The sequence below is a fragment of the Lagenorhynchus albirostris genome, chromosome 19 (assembly GCF_949774975.1).
Source record: "Lagenorhynchus albirostris chromosome 19, mLagAlb1.1, whole genome shotgun sequence".
NCBI classification, from domain to species: domain Eukaryota; kingdom Metazoa; phylum Chordata; class Mammalia; order Artiodactyla; family Delphinidae; genus Lagenorhynchus; species Lagenorhynchus albirostris.
The window spans coordinates 33,773,074-33,786,416 of record NC_083113.1 but is presented as its reverse complement, the minus strand read 5'-3'; the positions used below and the strand labels follow the sequence as shown (position 1 = coordinate 33,786,416).

Below are 13,343 nucleotides of genomic sequence, written 5' to 3'. Positions count from 1 at the left end.
TCCACAACAGGAGAAGCCACCACAAGCAGAAGTCCGTGCACCGGGATGAAGATTAGCCCGTGCTTGCCGCAACTAGAGAAAGCCCGTGAGAAGCAATGAAGACCCAACTCAGCCAAAAATAAAAATAAATTTATTTTTAAAAATTCTAAGAATTAATTGATTTTAAAAAAAAACAGCTGTTGATCCAACTCAACCAACTCAACTTTTTTCTTTTTGTGGTACGCTGGCCTCTCACTGTTGTGGCCTCTCCCGTTGCGGAGCACAGGCTCCGGACGCGCAGGCTCGGCGTCCATGGCTCACAGGCCCAGCCGCTCCGCGGCATGTGGGATCTTCCCGGACCGGGGCATGAACCTGTGTCCCCTGCATCAGCAGGCGGACTCTCAACCACTGCGCCACCAGGGAAGCCCTCAACTTTAATTGCATTAATTTCTGCTTTTATCCTAATGTTCAGGCCTTGTTTTCTAATCATGCATTTAAGGCGATAAATTTTCCTCCAAGTATTGCTTTGACTTCATCCCACAAGTTATGTGGAGTATTCATAACATAACGATCTTGTCAATAATTAAAGCAGATGCCTATAAGGCATTTAGCACAGTTAGTGCGCAATACTGGTTAGCTGCTTTAACCTTATCCAGTACTCGGCCAACAAGTATTTATTTGTCATTCTCAGGACACCAGGTAAGCTTATCCGAGCCACCTTCCGTGCCTTTCCTCACTTTTCTTTTGCCTTTGTAACTCCTCCTAGCCCCTTAGGGGGCGGGGCCTGGCCTTCACGCGCTTTGACCCCACCCCCTCCAGGTTTCCATGACACTACGTAGCTTCTAACGACATATTCTATAATCCTGTCTCCTTCCGCTTTCTAAAAGCAGCTATGGGACCACGATGGAAAAATAGTCCCTGGGCAAAAGAGTTCTTTTCACGAGGAGGCGGAACTAGGGCGGGGCTTAAGCGGAAGGAACAGGAAGTCTGTGAGCCCTGTGGCGGGATTGGGCTCAGCGCTCTCAGGGGGCGGAGGGATCCATCGCAGGCGCGGGCGGCCACCGCCTCCATTTAAGGAGGGGAGAACGGTGCGGGCGGCAGTTGCTGTGGTTTCCGTGTTGAGGTGGCTTAGTTTTTATGGGAGCTGAAGTTCACGGACGCAGCGTCGCGTGTCCAAGTCCAGCTGTCTGTGGCTACCGATCGGGAGGTCAGGAGCGCAGCGTCCTTTCTTCGGACTGGGGCCAGCTCCCTGTTTTCCCTTCGCCACTTGGTGCCAATATTTAGGTCGTCTTCGGCGCGGCTGAGGAGAAGGCCGCGGGCGAGATGTTCAAGAACACGTTCCAGAGCGGCTTCCTTTCTATCCTCTACAGCATTGGCAGCAAGCCCCTGCAAATCTGGGACAAAAAGGTCAGGGGCTGGGGGCGGCGGCGGCGGGGCGGGGGCCCGGGGCTGGGCCCGGGGTAGCGGGTAGTTGTGTCGAACTGGCGCCTGGGGGAGGCCGGGCGGTCTCTGCTCTCTCCTGTCCCCAGCCTGGCGTGACTGAGGCGCGAGGTGGGGGCGTCGTGTAAGCCGCGGGGGCTGCATTGTGGGGTGGGCGTGCCTGGGGTTTAAGTGTCCTGCGGCAGTAGTGTGGTTAGGACAGTTGCCCCTCGCGGCAGACTTGACTGGGCCCGTCGGTTCCTCAGCCTCGGTTTCCGCATCTATATGGTGGGGGCGATAGTGCACGTCTCACGGCATGAAAAGCGTAAACTCACGTGAGGTTGCTTCGGGAACGCGCAGATGAAAGGAACCGCTGTGGAATGGAACGCGCAGATGAAAGGAACCGCTGTTCACTGATTTCACAAATATTTACTGATATCCTGTGTTGTGCCAGGCACTGTGCTGGGCACTAGACACAGAGCCTTTGTTCCAGGCCCCCTTATAGAGGCACAGCCAGAACTCAGTTATGTTTGGGTTTCATTCATTTGCTCCCTTCCTCCCACTGATCCCAGCCAAGCCGGAATTCGGTGGCCTTTGGCACCTGCTCCACACTCACTGTGACTTGGGGTCTGTACTCTGCCTTCAGTGGCTGATCTCCATCAGAGAGATTGCAAAATGGTGATAAAGTGTTGTCTGGGTTAACAAGCTGAACGCCAGGTACAAGCCTCATCGTCTTTATACAGGCATCCACTAGATGATAACTTTCACTGACTCTGGGAGATGGTGACCCTGTCCACTTTTTGGAGATGTTGATTGGGGGCATGTGTGCCTAGCAATCTATGAGTTGGTCTGCATTTAATTACTTTGATATTTCCTTTCTCATGCAAATTCCCAGTCATCCGTACCTTTTTTGAATATAAGTTAATATAAAGCACTGTACATTGGAAGACAGGTGATTTAGGGTATAACCTTAGTACTGCACTCCTTCGGGGACAATGGAGAGAGGTGGTGTGTTGAATGCTGTTTTTATAGAGAAGAATGTAGGATAATCTAAATAAGCAGTTCATTGGTAATGAGGCCAAGAATTTTGGATGTCATCTCAGAACAATTCCCTGTCTTCCCTTATCCACAGATAAAGGTTTGGGGCCACATAGAGATTAGGAGAGAACATGGACAGCCTTCTGCCTGTTGCCACTAGGGAATTCTGCTTTCTGAGAGCAGCTTTGGGGATGGTGTGTTCACAATGTCATTTTTATAAGATAGTTGAAAGATCTGAATGTAATGAGTTTGGCTTTATGCATGTGTGAGAAATCTGACCAGCTCTCCTCTTTCACAGTGATTCTGTCCACAAACTAGAGCTAATGCCAAGAGTTACTTATTACCCAAGAGAGCAGTTCCTTAACTGTTTTCCTACATTTTACTGAGTTTTTCAGTTCCATGGTTTTGTTCACATTGGAATAAAAAACACTTTAAACTCTGAAATTGTACCTCTACAAAGAGAACCCGGAATGAGTGTACCTGGGAACTTTGTAAAGATGATGGCTTCTCAGCTGTGGCTTGACTTAATTTTGGACTGTCCAAAGGCAAGGAGAGAGTGGATTGTATGCCAGTTGAATTTGGGATTGTAACCAAAGTGTCAATATGAGGCAATTGATATAGAGAATGGGGCTTGATCTAGGAGGAGAGGTTTTCAGAGCAGGTCAGAGAACTTACCAACACAAAGAATTCCAGTGGTAGAGAGGCCTCAGCATTTCTATCAGGTGAAACTTTTATCAGAGTTGCCCCATTTTAACCCTTCTGGGCTTGATCTTTTGTAGTGTGTTTTATTTTTCAAATGCAGCTTTTTGAGTAGTCAACACGTTTGCATACGGAATATAAAAGCAGAGTAACCATGGTGCACTGTGTCCCTTAACAACGCCACTAGAGGTCGGATGGTACCCTAATAACATAAACCTGTGTGAAAACATTGTTAGAAGATCGACTGGCAGGGTTACATGGAGTAAATTAAGCAGACATTTTGGCAAAGAAAATCTTTAGAGGAACACTCATTTTAAGCAAAATTCTCATAATAGTAAAAATAAATTATATGTTTCTACTCTTCTTATTTAGACTAGATTGAAAAGTGTTTATCTGTGAACTTTTCCCCCGTGAGGCAAGAGAAGGAAAGGGAGGAAGAAAGGAAAGTTTGGGGCCAGATCCATAGGCTTTGGTGTATGTGTTCCTTTACTCAGCTGTATTATAAAGTCCTCAGAAAGTGTTGGGAATCCAGTCCAGAAGGGGAAACACTGGGAACTGATATTCTTATCAAAGATTTATTGAGCAACAGCAAAGTGACAGGCATTGTATAGATTTGGGGAGATACAAAGTTAGGGAAGAGAAGACATTTTCCCCACTCCCATGATTCCGAATAAGGCAAAGTTGTAATAAGGGCAAAGTTTGATGGAGGGAGGGAAGGACTGTCCACATTTATCTAGAAATGACCCTGCCCTCTGCTAGTAGGTACATATTGGCTATAAGTGCCTGTTTTTAGTTGTTACATACTTTGATTTCACAAAACTTTACTATTCTCCTTCCTGAGTTTATGGAGAGAGAATTTCTGTTATTTGTTTACGGTGAAGAGCAGTCTTTGAAAACTTAGGTTTGGCTTCATTTAGGCTCTGTGTCTCCTTATGAATATGAGGAGTGAATGCCATATTCATAATAACAGTTAATTTGCAAATTCATTTTGGGGGTGTGGCTACATTTGCAATACCTGCATTTATCTGACACTCTGAAGTTCTCAGCCCCTCCCCCATCTCATCCTTCAAATCTCAGCTTAACTTAAGTTCCCAATGAAATAATGTTTATGTCTCCTGTGTGCTCCTGTGGCGCTCTATATCACGCTGAATGGCAGTTGCCTATTTATTATATATCTCCCACTAGACTACAGGTTCCTTAGCGGGAAGAATAGTATCTTACCTTGAAACTCCAGTGCCAGAGTGTGGTCAGACACCTTGGATTTGCGTCCTGGCTCTGTCATATGTCCTGTGCTGTGTAACCTTGAGCAAGTACTCAACTACTCAGTTCTCTCATCTTGTAATCCACCTCCTTCTCATGGTTATGGAGATTAAATGAAGATGTATATAAATGCTTAGCAACAGTTATGGCACACAGTATTAAATAGGGCAGGGAACTGAGGCATTTGCTCAAGAGTAAGTGAAAAATTTATAACTGAGCCCAATATTCAGATGCCTAGGAATAGGAAGTACAGTAACTCCAGACTTCTGAAATGAGAATAATTTAGTCAGTGTACCATGGCTTTCCCAATCCAAAACTTTAACATGGCTCTAAGGCCACACAGACTGTGGTCTGGTACCTGCTTAACTAGTTCTCCAGGCTGACGTCCCACAGGATCCCCCTTCTAGTATTGACCTCCTACTGAACTGAAAGAAGTCTGTTCTCTCCTGCTTTAGGCTTTTGTACTTGCCCGCCACTCTCCTGGGACCCACTCCTACCCCTCTTCATTAGTCTCTAGGTCTCAGCTCAAAGGTACCTCCTCAGGTTAAGTTAATTTATATCCACTTATAGAACCTCTACTTCCTTCTCATCATACTTGAAATTAGCTTCTCAAGATCTGTATTCCTGGCTGGACGGTAAGCTTCCTGATAGAGACCTTTGTAATTTTTCAAACCAAGAGTTTAGCAGAAATTAGGGATTTCTTAATGCTCCCTTAACTTCTGGGATCAGCAAATACTACATTATTAAAGGACTTTTTATGTTTAATGTAAACATTACTTCCGGTTTGTAAAGAAAATACCAGGAGGTTCTTTTCCCACTTATGCCTGTGTAAAACATGTAACTTTCAGACTTTACTGGTAATACCCTAAAAATCTACTACATGAGATTGTTAACTCATACAAGCTTCTCTTTCTTTCTGCTCACCTTGTCTTTCTCTGCTGCTGATCCTCCCCATTCCCAAACGAAATATTAGAACCAGAGTTTTTGTGGCTGTTGCTGGAAAATATTAGATTCCCATTCCCAGTTCCTAATTTTAAAAATGAACAAAGTCTCTCTCCAGAAAAAAGGTTCCCACAACCCTAACTTTTAATTAGCAAACCTTGTTGGTACATGTTAAATTTCTAGTAGTAGAATTGAGAGCATTTGGACATGAAAGTACTAAAACTATTTTTTTCAGATTATCCCTGGGTCAATCTGAGGATGTTATTCATTTTTCCAAAAAATAGCTTTTACTATAATTGGGCAAAGGCCTGGGTTTTAGTTACACTTGCCCTTTCAAGGCATTCTTAGGAAGAGACTGGTTAGCAATACATATAATTGTCCTTACTTTAAAGGGTTGTTTGTAAATGTCCAAAGTTGCCTGTCTGCTGTTTGGATAGTCCCTGTTACGTGCCGCAAAGGAAGAGAAGCCTTTAATCCACTGGAGCCTACAAGGCCCAGGGCTTGAGACAGAGCTATGCCCAGCTCTCCCCACAGAGGTCTCCCTCTGCCTGTTTTCTGACTTAGAGCCCAGCCCCTAGCTCAGGGCAGAAACTTTCCTGCTGAAATGGACAGCTCTAAAGGCTTAATGTAAATTGGAACATGTGTCATTAAGACTAGGATGCCAGATGGCTGAGGGCTCAGCTGTCTGCCAGGATAAGTGGGTGGAGCCACAAAAAAGAAAGGTGGGAGTGGGGAACGGATACAACTCGTGTTATTTTTAAAGCACTTGACGAAATATAGAGCATTGGCCAGCTTCCTCCCTATCCCAGTAGTATTTTCCCCGCTCAGCTTTGACTCTCCTCCCTGGGGCTTACATCGGGGGGAAAAAAAATCAGTGTTCTTTATTAGTTGTCCCAGCAACCATGGAAAGCCTGGGAGAGTGATTGCAAAAAAGGGCTTGAAGGTTCCCTTCTTGGTGCCTGCAGAGGCTGAGAACCATTCTGATTGTTAATTGCCAGTAGCCTGGGTTCTGAAGCTTCTAAAGTACCTCCACCTCATGGTTGGGGCCCAGGGGTGGGGGAGGGGAGGAGATCATGAAATTAAAAAATGTAAGATTGGCTTTATTTATTATCATTATTTTGGAGGAATAAAACACTCATAGGCCACACTACAGGAATGTGTCATGAAATAAAAAAATTAGCAAGTCAAAAACAATAGGCACTTTCTAATTTAGAGAGGGAAGTAAAATAAAACCTACTTCCACCATGTGCAATAAATGCTGACCAGTTCATTTTTTCTTCATTTCAAAGCCAGGCCTGCCTAGTGGCCTCTGAACTGGAAGAAGCTAAGGAAAGGAAGTTGATACTTTCTGAGTCCATGTGTCTTGTTATACATGTTTGTCAGAAGCTGGACTGGGGAGGGGCTTGCTTCCTGGAAGACCTTTACAACTTAAGGCAGTGACAGCCAGATTGCCAGAGTGGTTGGGAGGCCTTGCCCCAAATTGTCCACCTCTCTTTCTCCTTTGATCGTAGTTTTAGAGCCTAGAGAGAAGTTTGGGGATGTTTCCCACCCATATCTCTGGTTAATTGCACCCCTGGCCCCACTCCACTCTTCTTACATTGAATTTGTATTTACAGCCCTTTGAACTTAATAAAGAAGAAAAATCATAATTCACTAAGAAATCACCTTAATTTGATTTTAAAGCTCTGGCAGCTTGTGATATGAGAATACTTTTCTTCTTTGAGGACTGAACTTTCTTCTTGGGCAAAGCTCTATTTAGACTCTTCTCGCCACTAAGCAGGTTAAAACTCTAGAGAGACTGTTGGGCATTCCTTCGAAAAAGCTGCCTTTTCCCCCTCTGGGTTCTCGTGTTTTACGGGCTATGTTAATTAATTTTGTAAGAATTAAGTTTGTGCGTGTGGTAGTTTATGTGTTGTGAAAGGAATTTCTCTTAAGAAGTTACTGACAGTCCAACTGAAAGTTAGTTTGCCCCTGGGACAGAAGTGTAAGAATACACAGAGTCTGTTTTGGCTTTTAGTCTGTTGGCTTCTTTGTGCAGTGTAAGGCATTGTTTTCTTCTGTAAAGACCTGAGTAGTCACATTTACTGGAGTGCTATAAACTTTGAGATGGGCAGAAGGCAAACGTCCTAACATTTCCTCCCTGTGAAACCTGGCTGGGTTTTCTGGAGCTGAGGGAGGCTTCCCGTGACTGTAGTCAGAGAGACCTTCCAGGTCTGAGGTCCCACTTACAATGTTGGCTAAATTGCAACGTGTTGCCTTTTAACAATAGTAGTCTTTGGACCCTAATTACTTAATCCTTTCAATTTAACCATCTGTTTGGTTTGTTGCATTCGGTACCTTTTTAAGAAAGAATGAAGTTATAGAGAATAATTAGTGGTATGTTATATAATTAGTATTTGCATCTTGTTGGGATACTGTCAGCTCTTATCAGTGTGCCTGCAACATATTATATGGAAAAATTTCTTGATGAATTCCTCCTTTACCAAGAAGTCTGCCTGATTTTCCACAGCAGCTGTGGGCTAGCAAATAGAGGAGGAATATTGCCACTTTGGGAGCATTTATATGGGGAATGAGGTGGGCAGTGTTGGCATGTGCTACAAGTCTTTGTGATCCAAGTCTTTGTGCTTTTAATCTCCCTTGGAAAGAGGCCCAGAATTCAAAGCAGGAGGGCATTGGATGTCGCCAGCTTTGTTTGAGAAGCACTTCAATGTGATGTTTGTGACTTGAGAATCCAGAAATGCTACACTGGCAGAGATCTGGGGCCCATCCACTCAGCATTCTGTCTCTGACAATGGGTACCAAAGGATGATTTGTGGGAAGGCATTCTTTATGCTGGTAACCTCACTAGCGTTGTGATATACCTTAGGATCTCTGGCTTCCCATAATAGCCCATGGTGGATATGTTATCCAGGAATTTTTGAAAAATCCTCCTTGAATCTCTTCATATGTGCCGACTCTTAGGATGACAGATTCCAGAAGTCAGCAAATATTTGAATGCTTAGTTTATGCCTAGCAGAGTACTAAGCACTATAGAACATATAAATGATGTTTAATACTTGGTCCTTACCCTTCAGCTTATACTTTTTTGAGGAGACAAGACTCAGTTGCATCTGGCAGAAAAAGATGGGCAGTGATATCAGATGTTACCTGGGGAATACCAAGCACACCACAAGTGGATCAAATTAGCAGGAACAGAGCACGCAGAGACTGATGTCTAAAGACAGAATGCCATGTTATTAATAATTGTGTTGAACAATACAACTATCAGACTCAACGCTGTATTCTCTCCCCATATGCAAGTCTCATGGAAAGCCACATGATGAGTTGTTGAATATGACAGCACAGGCAGCCGTTTTCACTATACCTAGTAAAAGACCACATGCTTGTCATTCTGATGCATCAGGTTCTAAACCTGGTTGATCTTTTTCATGTGTTAATACATTCAGCCCTAACAGTCCAGCCCTGTCTCAGAAGTGCCTTTGCATGTCTCTGCTCTGTCCATATAAGGTGCTTGGATGTAATGCTTGAAGGTAATTGTGCTTTCCTAAATATGTTTTGAGAGGAGGAATCCGTATCGAATATTGATTCCTCTCCATCATATTCCCCCTACATATGCAGCAAACAATGCAAAACAATGTAGGATGAAGTGCTAAATTATGTAGTCTAGGCTACATGAGCAAGAAAAATGAATCAGAGAGAAGAGAGGTCAGTGTAGGCTGAAAATGCTAAAGAAGGCTTCTGTGTGCGGCACAGATGGGACTCGAATTCATACTTGAAAAAGTAGAAACTTAGGGAAAAGAAGATAAGGAAGCATGAGTAGGAGTAAACCTGGGGTAGTAATACGTTCGGTTTTTGGTTGCTACCCTCCCTCTCAGTGACACTCAGCACTTGACCTTTCTGGCCAGAGAACTATGTGAGGCAGTGTAGGGCAGTGGAAAGCCTGGCGTTAATCCTGCCCCTCTTACTTAGGGTCTGTCGTCTGCACTCCCTGAGTGTCAGTGTCCACGTCTGTAAAGTGGAAGCAACACCAACGACCTTGTGATTTTTGTTGTTGTTGTTAGGACTGAGCTCGTTGTTGTTAGGAATGTTCCTAGTGTATAGTAGATGCTTGGTAAACGTTAGCTGGATCTAAATTGAGTTGATTTCTTTGGGAAGAAATTTGTCCTGATTTATAGATTGCCAAATTGCCTGCAACTCCTGTGGTGGTTGATTGGGCCCTGTACAGAGGTAATAGCATGGCTTACTTTCACATATCGTGTCACAAACTTCTGTGTTGTGCCCTTTGGGCTACTGTGGTTTTCTTTAAATCAGGGGTGTCCAACCCCTGGGCTGCGGACCGGTACTGGTCCGCTGCCTGTTTGGAACTGGGCCGCACAGCAGGAGGTAAGCGGCGGGCGAGCCGGGGTAGCTTCATCTACGGCTTTGCATCGCTGGCATTATCGCCTGAACCACCATATCCCACCCCACCCCCAACCCCGGTCTGTGGAAAAATTGTCTTCCACACAACCGGTCCCTGGTGCCGAAGAGGTTGGAGACCGCTGCTTTAAATAGTCCTATTCAGCCTTCAAAATCTTAACAGAGTTATTTGTCGATATTTCAGTACTAACCAGTTTAATTTCATCCCTTGTAGGTACGGAATGGCCACATCAAAAGAATCACCGATAATGACATCCAGTCCCTGGTGCTAGAGATTGAAGGAACAAATGTCAGGTAGGTTGCCACTCTGTTCTCCCAGAGACATGGAATGCCAGGAGGTAGTACATTCATAGAGGTTAATAGCATGGACTGCAGAGTCAGACTGCCTGGTGTGAATCCAGCTCTGCTACTTAGAGCTCACCTTGGGCAAGTTATTTAATCCCCCAGGCTTTAGTTTCCTCACCTGTGAAATAGGGATAATGACAGTACATCTTCCTTGTAGAATTATTGTGAAGATTAAGTAAGTGAATGTGTATAAAACACTTAAAACCTGCTTAGCACTTAGTCAGTGCTGTATAAGTCTTAGTTATTAATATTTAACCCAGATGTGTTTATGTGGAGGTATGGGTTTACAGTAATCATCCAGTGGATGGCCAGGGTAGTTTTCAGTGTTACAATGGTCTTAGTTTTGGTTTTCTATCATTTGATAGTTTCTTAGACCAGAATTAAATCTTTTTTCACTGGAAGAACTTGCAGATCCACTGGTCTGGCTTTGTTTCTCAGATATTTTATTGTTGATGTCTAGTGCTATGTTAAACTTTTGTTTCAGAGTCCAGCACTTTTTTTTAACACATTAGCTTAACTTAAGGGTTGAGGGATCATTGGATGACGTATCTGGATCTTTTAGATTTGCCTTCCAATTTATCCTCTTGGACTGAGTGTTATTGCTGTGCATACCACAAAGGAAAAGGCAAGTAGTGTGTTTATTGGTGTTTCCTCTTTCTACAGCACCACATATATCACATGTCCTGCAGACCCAAAGAAAACATTGGGAATTAAACTTCCCTTCCTTGTCATGATTATCAAAAACCTGAAGAAATATTTTACCTTTGAAGTACAGGTAAGTATGTGCACATGAATCTCTACACTCTTGGCTATACCAAAGAGATGTCCTGTCAATTTATAGGAGAAAAGTGGCCGCAGGAAAGTATCTTTATCCTTTTGTATGTATTCTTTTCTGCCTCTGCTGTACACTTGATGCAACCTTTTTTTTTGCGGTACGCGGGCCTCACTGTTGTGGCCTCTCCCATTGCGGAGCACAGGCTCCGGACGCGCAGGCTAAGCGGCCATGGCTCACAGGCCCAGCCGCTCCGCGGCATGTGGGATCTTCCCGGACCGGGGCACAAACCCGTGTCCCCTGCATCGGCAGGCGGACTCTCTACCGCTGCGCCACCAGGGAAGCCCGCAACCATTATTATTATGGCATTATTATTATGGCATTATTATTTTGGTATTATCAATCAAAGTTTAATGCCAAGTTTTAAAAGAAGCAGTAAGCATCTAGAAAATCTAATCAATAGCTACAAGAGTTCAAAGCTTGAGGGTTAGAGTAGTGTCCATTTGGGAAGTTACTATTTAATACTGGGCTATTGTTGGTCTCAAGTCTAGCTTTTTTAATTTTTCAAAGGGAAGAATGTTTATGGAATCATGCTATGGTCTGGGGGCCTGATGCATGTGTCATATGTCATAAGCAGCTGGTGTTGTCTTGGCAACAGACAAGATAAACTAGCTACTTCCGGGCCGTCTGCATCCAGTGTGACCTATATCTGGTTTGTTTATTCTCCCTTGGGTCTCAGCCTTGGGAAACCAGGCTGTGGGATTTTCAAGTCCTCGTCTTATCAAGGTTGTTTGCTTCTTCCAAGATGGTGTTAATGTGATTCTTCTCTATATTTCATAGGTACTAGATGACAAGAATGTGCGTCGGCGGTTTCGGGCAAGTAACTACCAGAGCACCACCAGGGTCAAACCCTTCATCTGTACCATGCCCATGCGGCTGGATGACGGCTGGAACCAGATTCAGTTCAACCTGTCAGACTTCACTCGGCGGGCATATGGCACAAATTACATTGAGACCCTCAGGGTGCAGGTACTGGGTCCTTTTCCAGATGGAGCCCCAAATGGGAGAGGGGTCTAGGCTTTGTTTGTTACTGGCTTGTGACCCAGGTGACAGAACAGTGTGGGTTTCTGGCTAAAGTTCCCAAGTCACTGTCCAGAGGGCTTTCACCTCAGAGAGGCCCAGGACCTTCTCAGGAATCTGCTCAGATTCAGTGGGAGAATACAGCAAGTAAAATCTCCCTCTTGTCAAAATCTACCCCTAAGCCACGCTGAGGAGATGCCACAGAGGTGAAGCTTTGACGGCACCATGCGGGGGGCTCAAGGAACATCAGGAAAAGAGGAAAGACAATCATATTTTGAGACTTATTTTAAGTCTTGCATCCACAGATCCATGCAAACTGTCGCATCCGACGGGTTTACTTCTCAGACAGACTCTACTCAGAAGACGAACTGCCAGCAGAGTTCAAACTGTATCTCCCAGTTCAGAATAAGGCAAAGGTAAGCCAGCTTTCCTCAGAGGAAGGCCAGACAGTGAGTTGTAGAAGCTGTGTCCCTGGAAGGTGCTCTGTTCTACAAGTTCAGCTGCAGAGCCTCTCTGTGTTGACATGGAGTATGGAGGACTTTTACATCATAAGATCTTAGGTCTTCCACCACCAGCACTGAATCAGGAATGATCCCATGAATTGTTCTGTTACTGCTGTCTCACCTCCATGAAGTGATACCGTCTCTCCTGGGGGGCATCCTGCTGCTTCCTGCTCCCAGGCCTTCCTTGCAGAATATCTCCATCTGAACCTCTTCATCAGCCCCAAATTACTATCAGCCGATCTGTCCCCTCTGACACGATGATGGGTGCTTACATGCCTGCCCACTGGTGACACATATGCATCTCCCCACAGTCCAGCATCCCCTTGAGTGTCACTAGAGGTGGGGGTCAGTGGCACTGACTGTTTTCTAATAACTTAAACTGATGCCTTTGTTCTATTTTTTTTCTTTCCCCTTCAGCAATAACTGGAATGCCACTCAAGGGATAGACCCTGGATGTGACTCTTAGTTTAAAAAGGAAACTATCTGGAGGACAATGCAAAAAACAAATATTTATATTAGTTCACTGTGCTGCAGTTCTTTTACCTGCTCCTTGGCGTCCCTGGTTGTGGCTACCAGTGACCGTGCCGTGCATTGTAAGTACAGTGGGGGATAAGCTGTCCTTTGATACATGAATGCCAGAGTTTATCTTGCTGCCTGCCTCGGTGTGTGGGGAGATACATTTACCATGAACTTACAGAATTAAAGATGTCCCGTAAAGGCAATTTCAGACCAATATTTCTTCCTATGGTTTGTTCTTCGTTTTATATATTATCTAAATATATGTATATGCTGTGTAATACTCATAATCCAGAAATGAATAAAATGTTATATTCTTGGTTTGTAAATTTGTTCTTAGTTTGTGTCTTTTTTAATGGTGACATTTCTCTTTC

At 44.3% G+C, this 13,343-nt stretch overlaps 1 protein-coding gene across 1 annotated transcript; it reads left to right on the top strand.

The window, feature by feature from the left end:
- Positions 1-1,041: 1,041 nt before the first annotated feature.
- CFAP20 (cilia and flagella associated protein 20) lies at positions 1,042-13,298 on the top strand. The gene is made up of 6 exons (XM_060130357.1): positions 1,042-1,386; positions 9,968-10,047; positions 10,762-10,873; positions 11,711-11,899; positions 12,256-12,366; positions 12,871-13,298. Exons 1-6 carry the CDS (start codon positions 1,303-1,305, stop codon positions 12,874-12,876), a joined length of 582 nt encoding a protein of 193 aa, XP_059986340.1. The 5' UTR covers positions 1,042-1,302; the 3' UTR covers positions 12,877-13,298.
- The last annotated feature ends 45 nt before the right edge of the window (positions 13,299-13,343 follow it).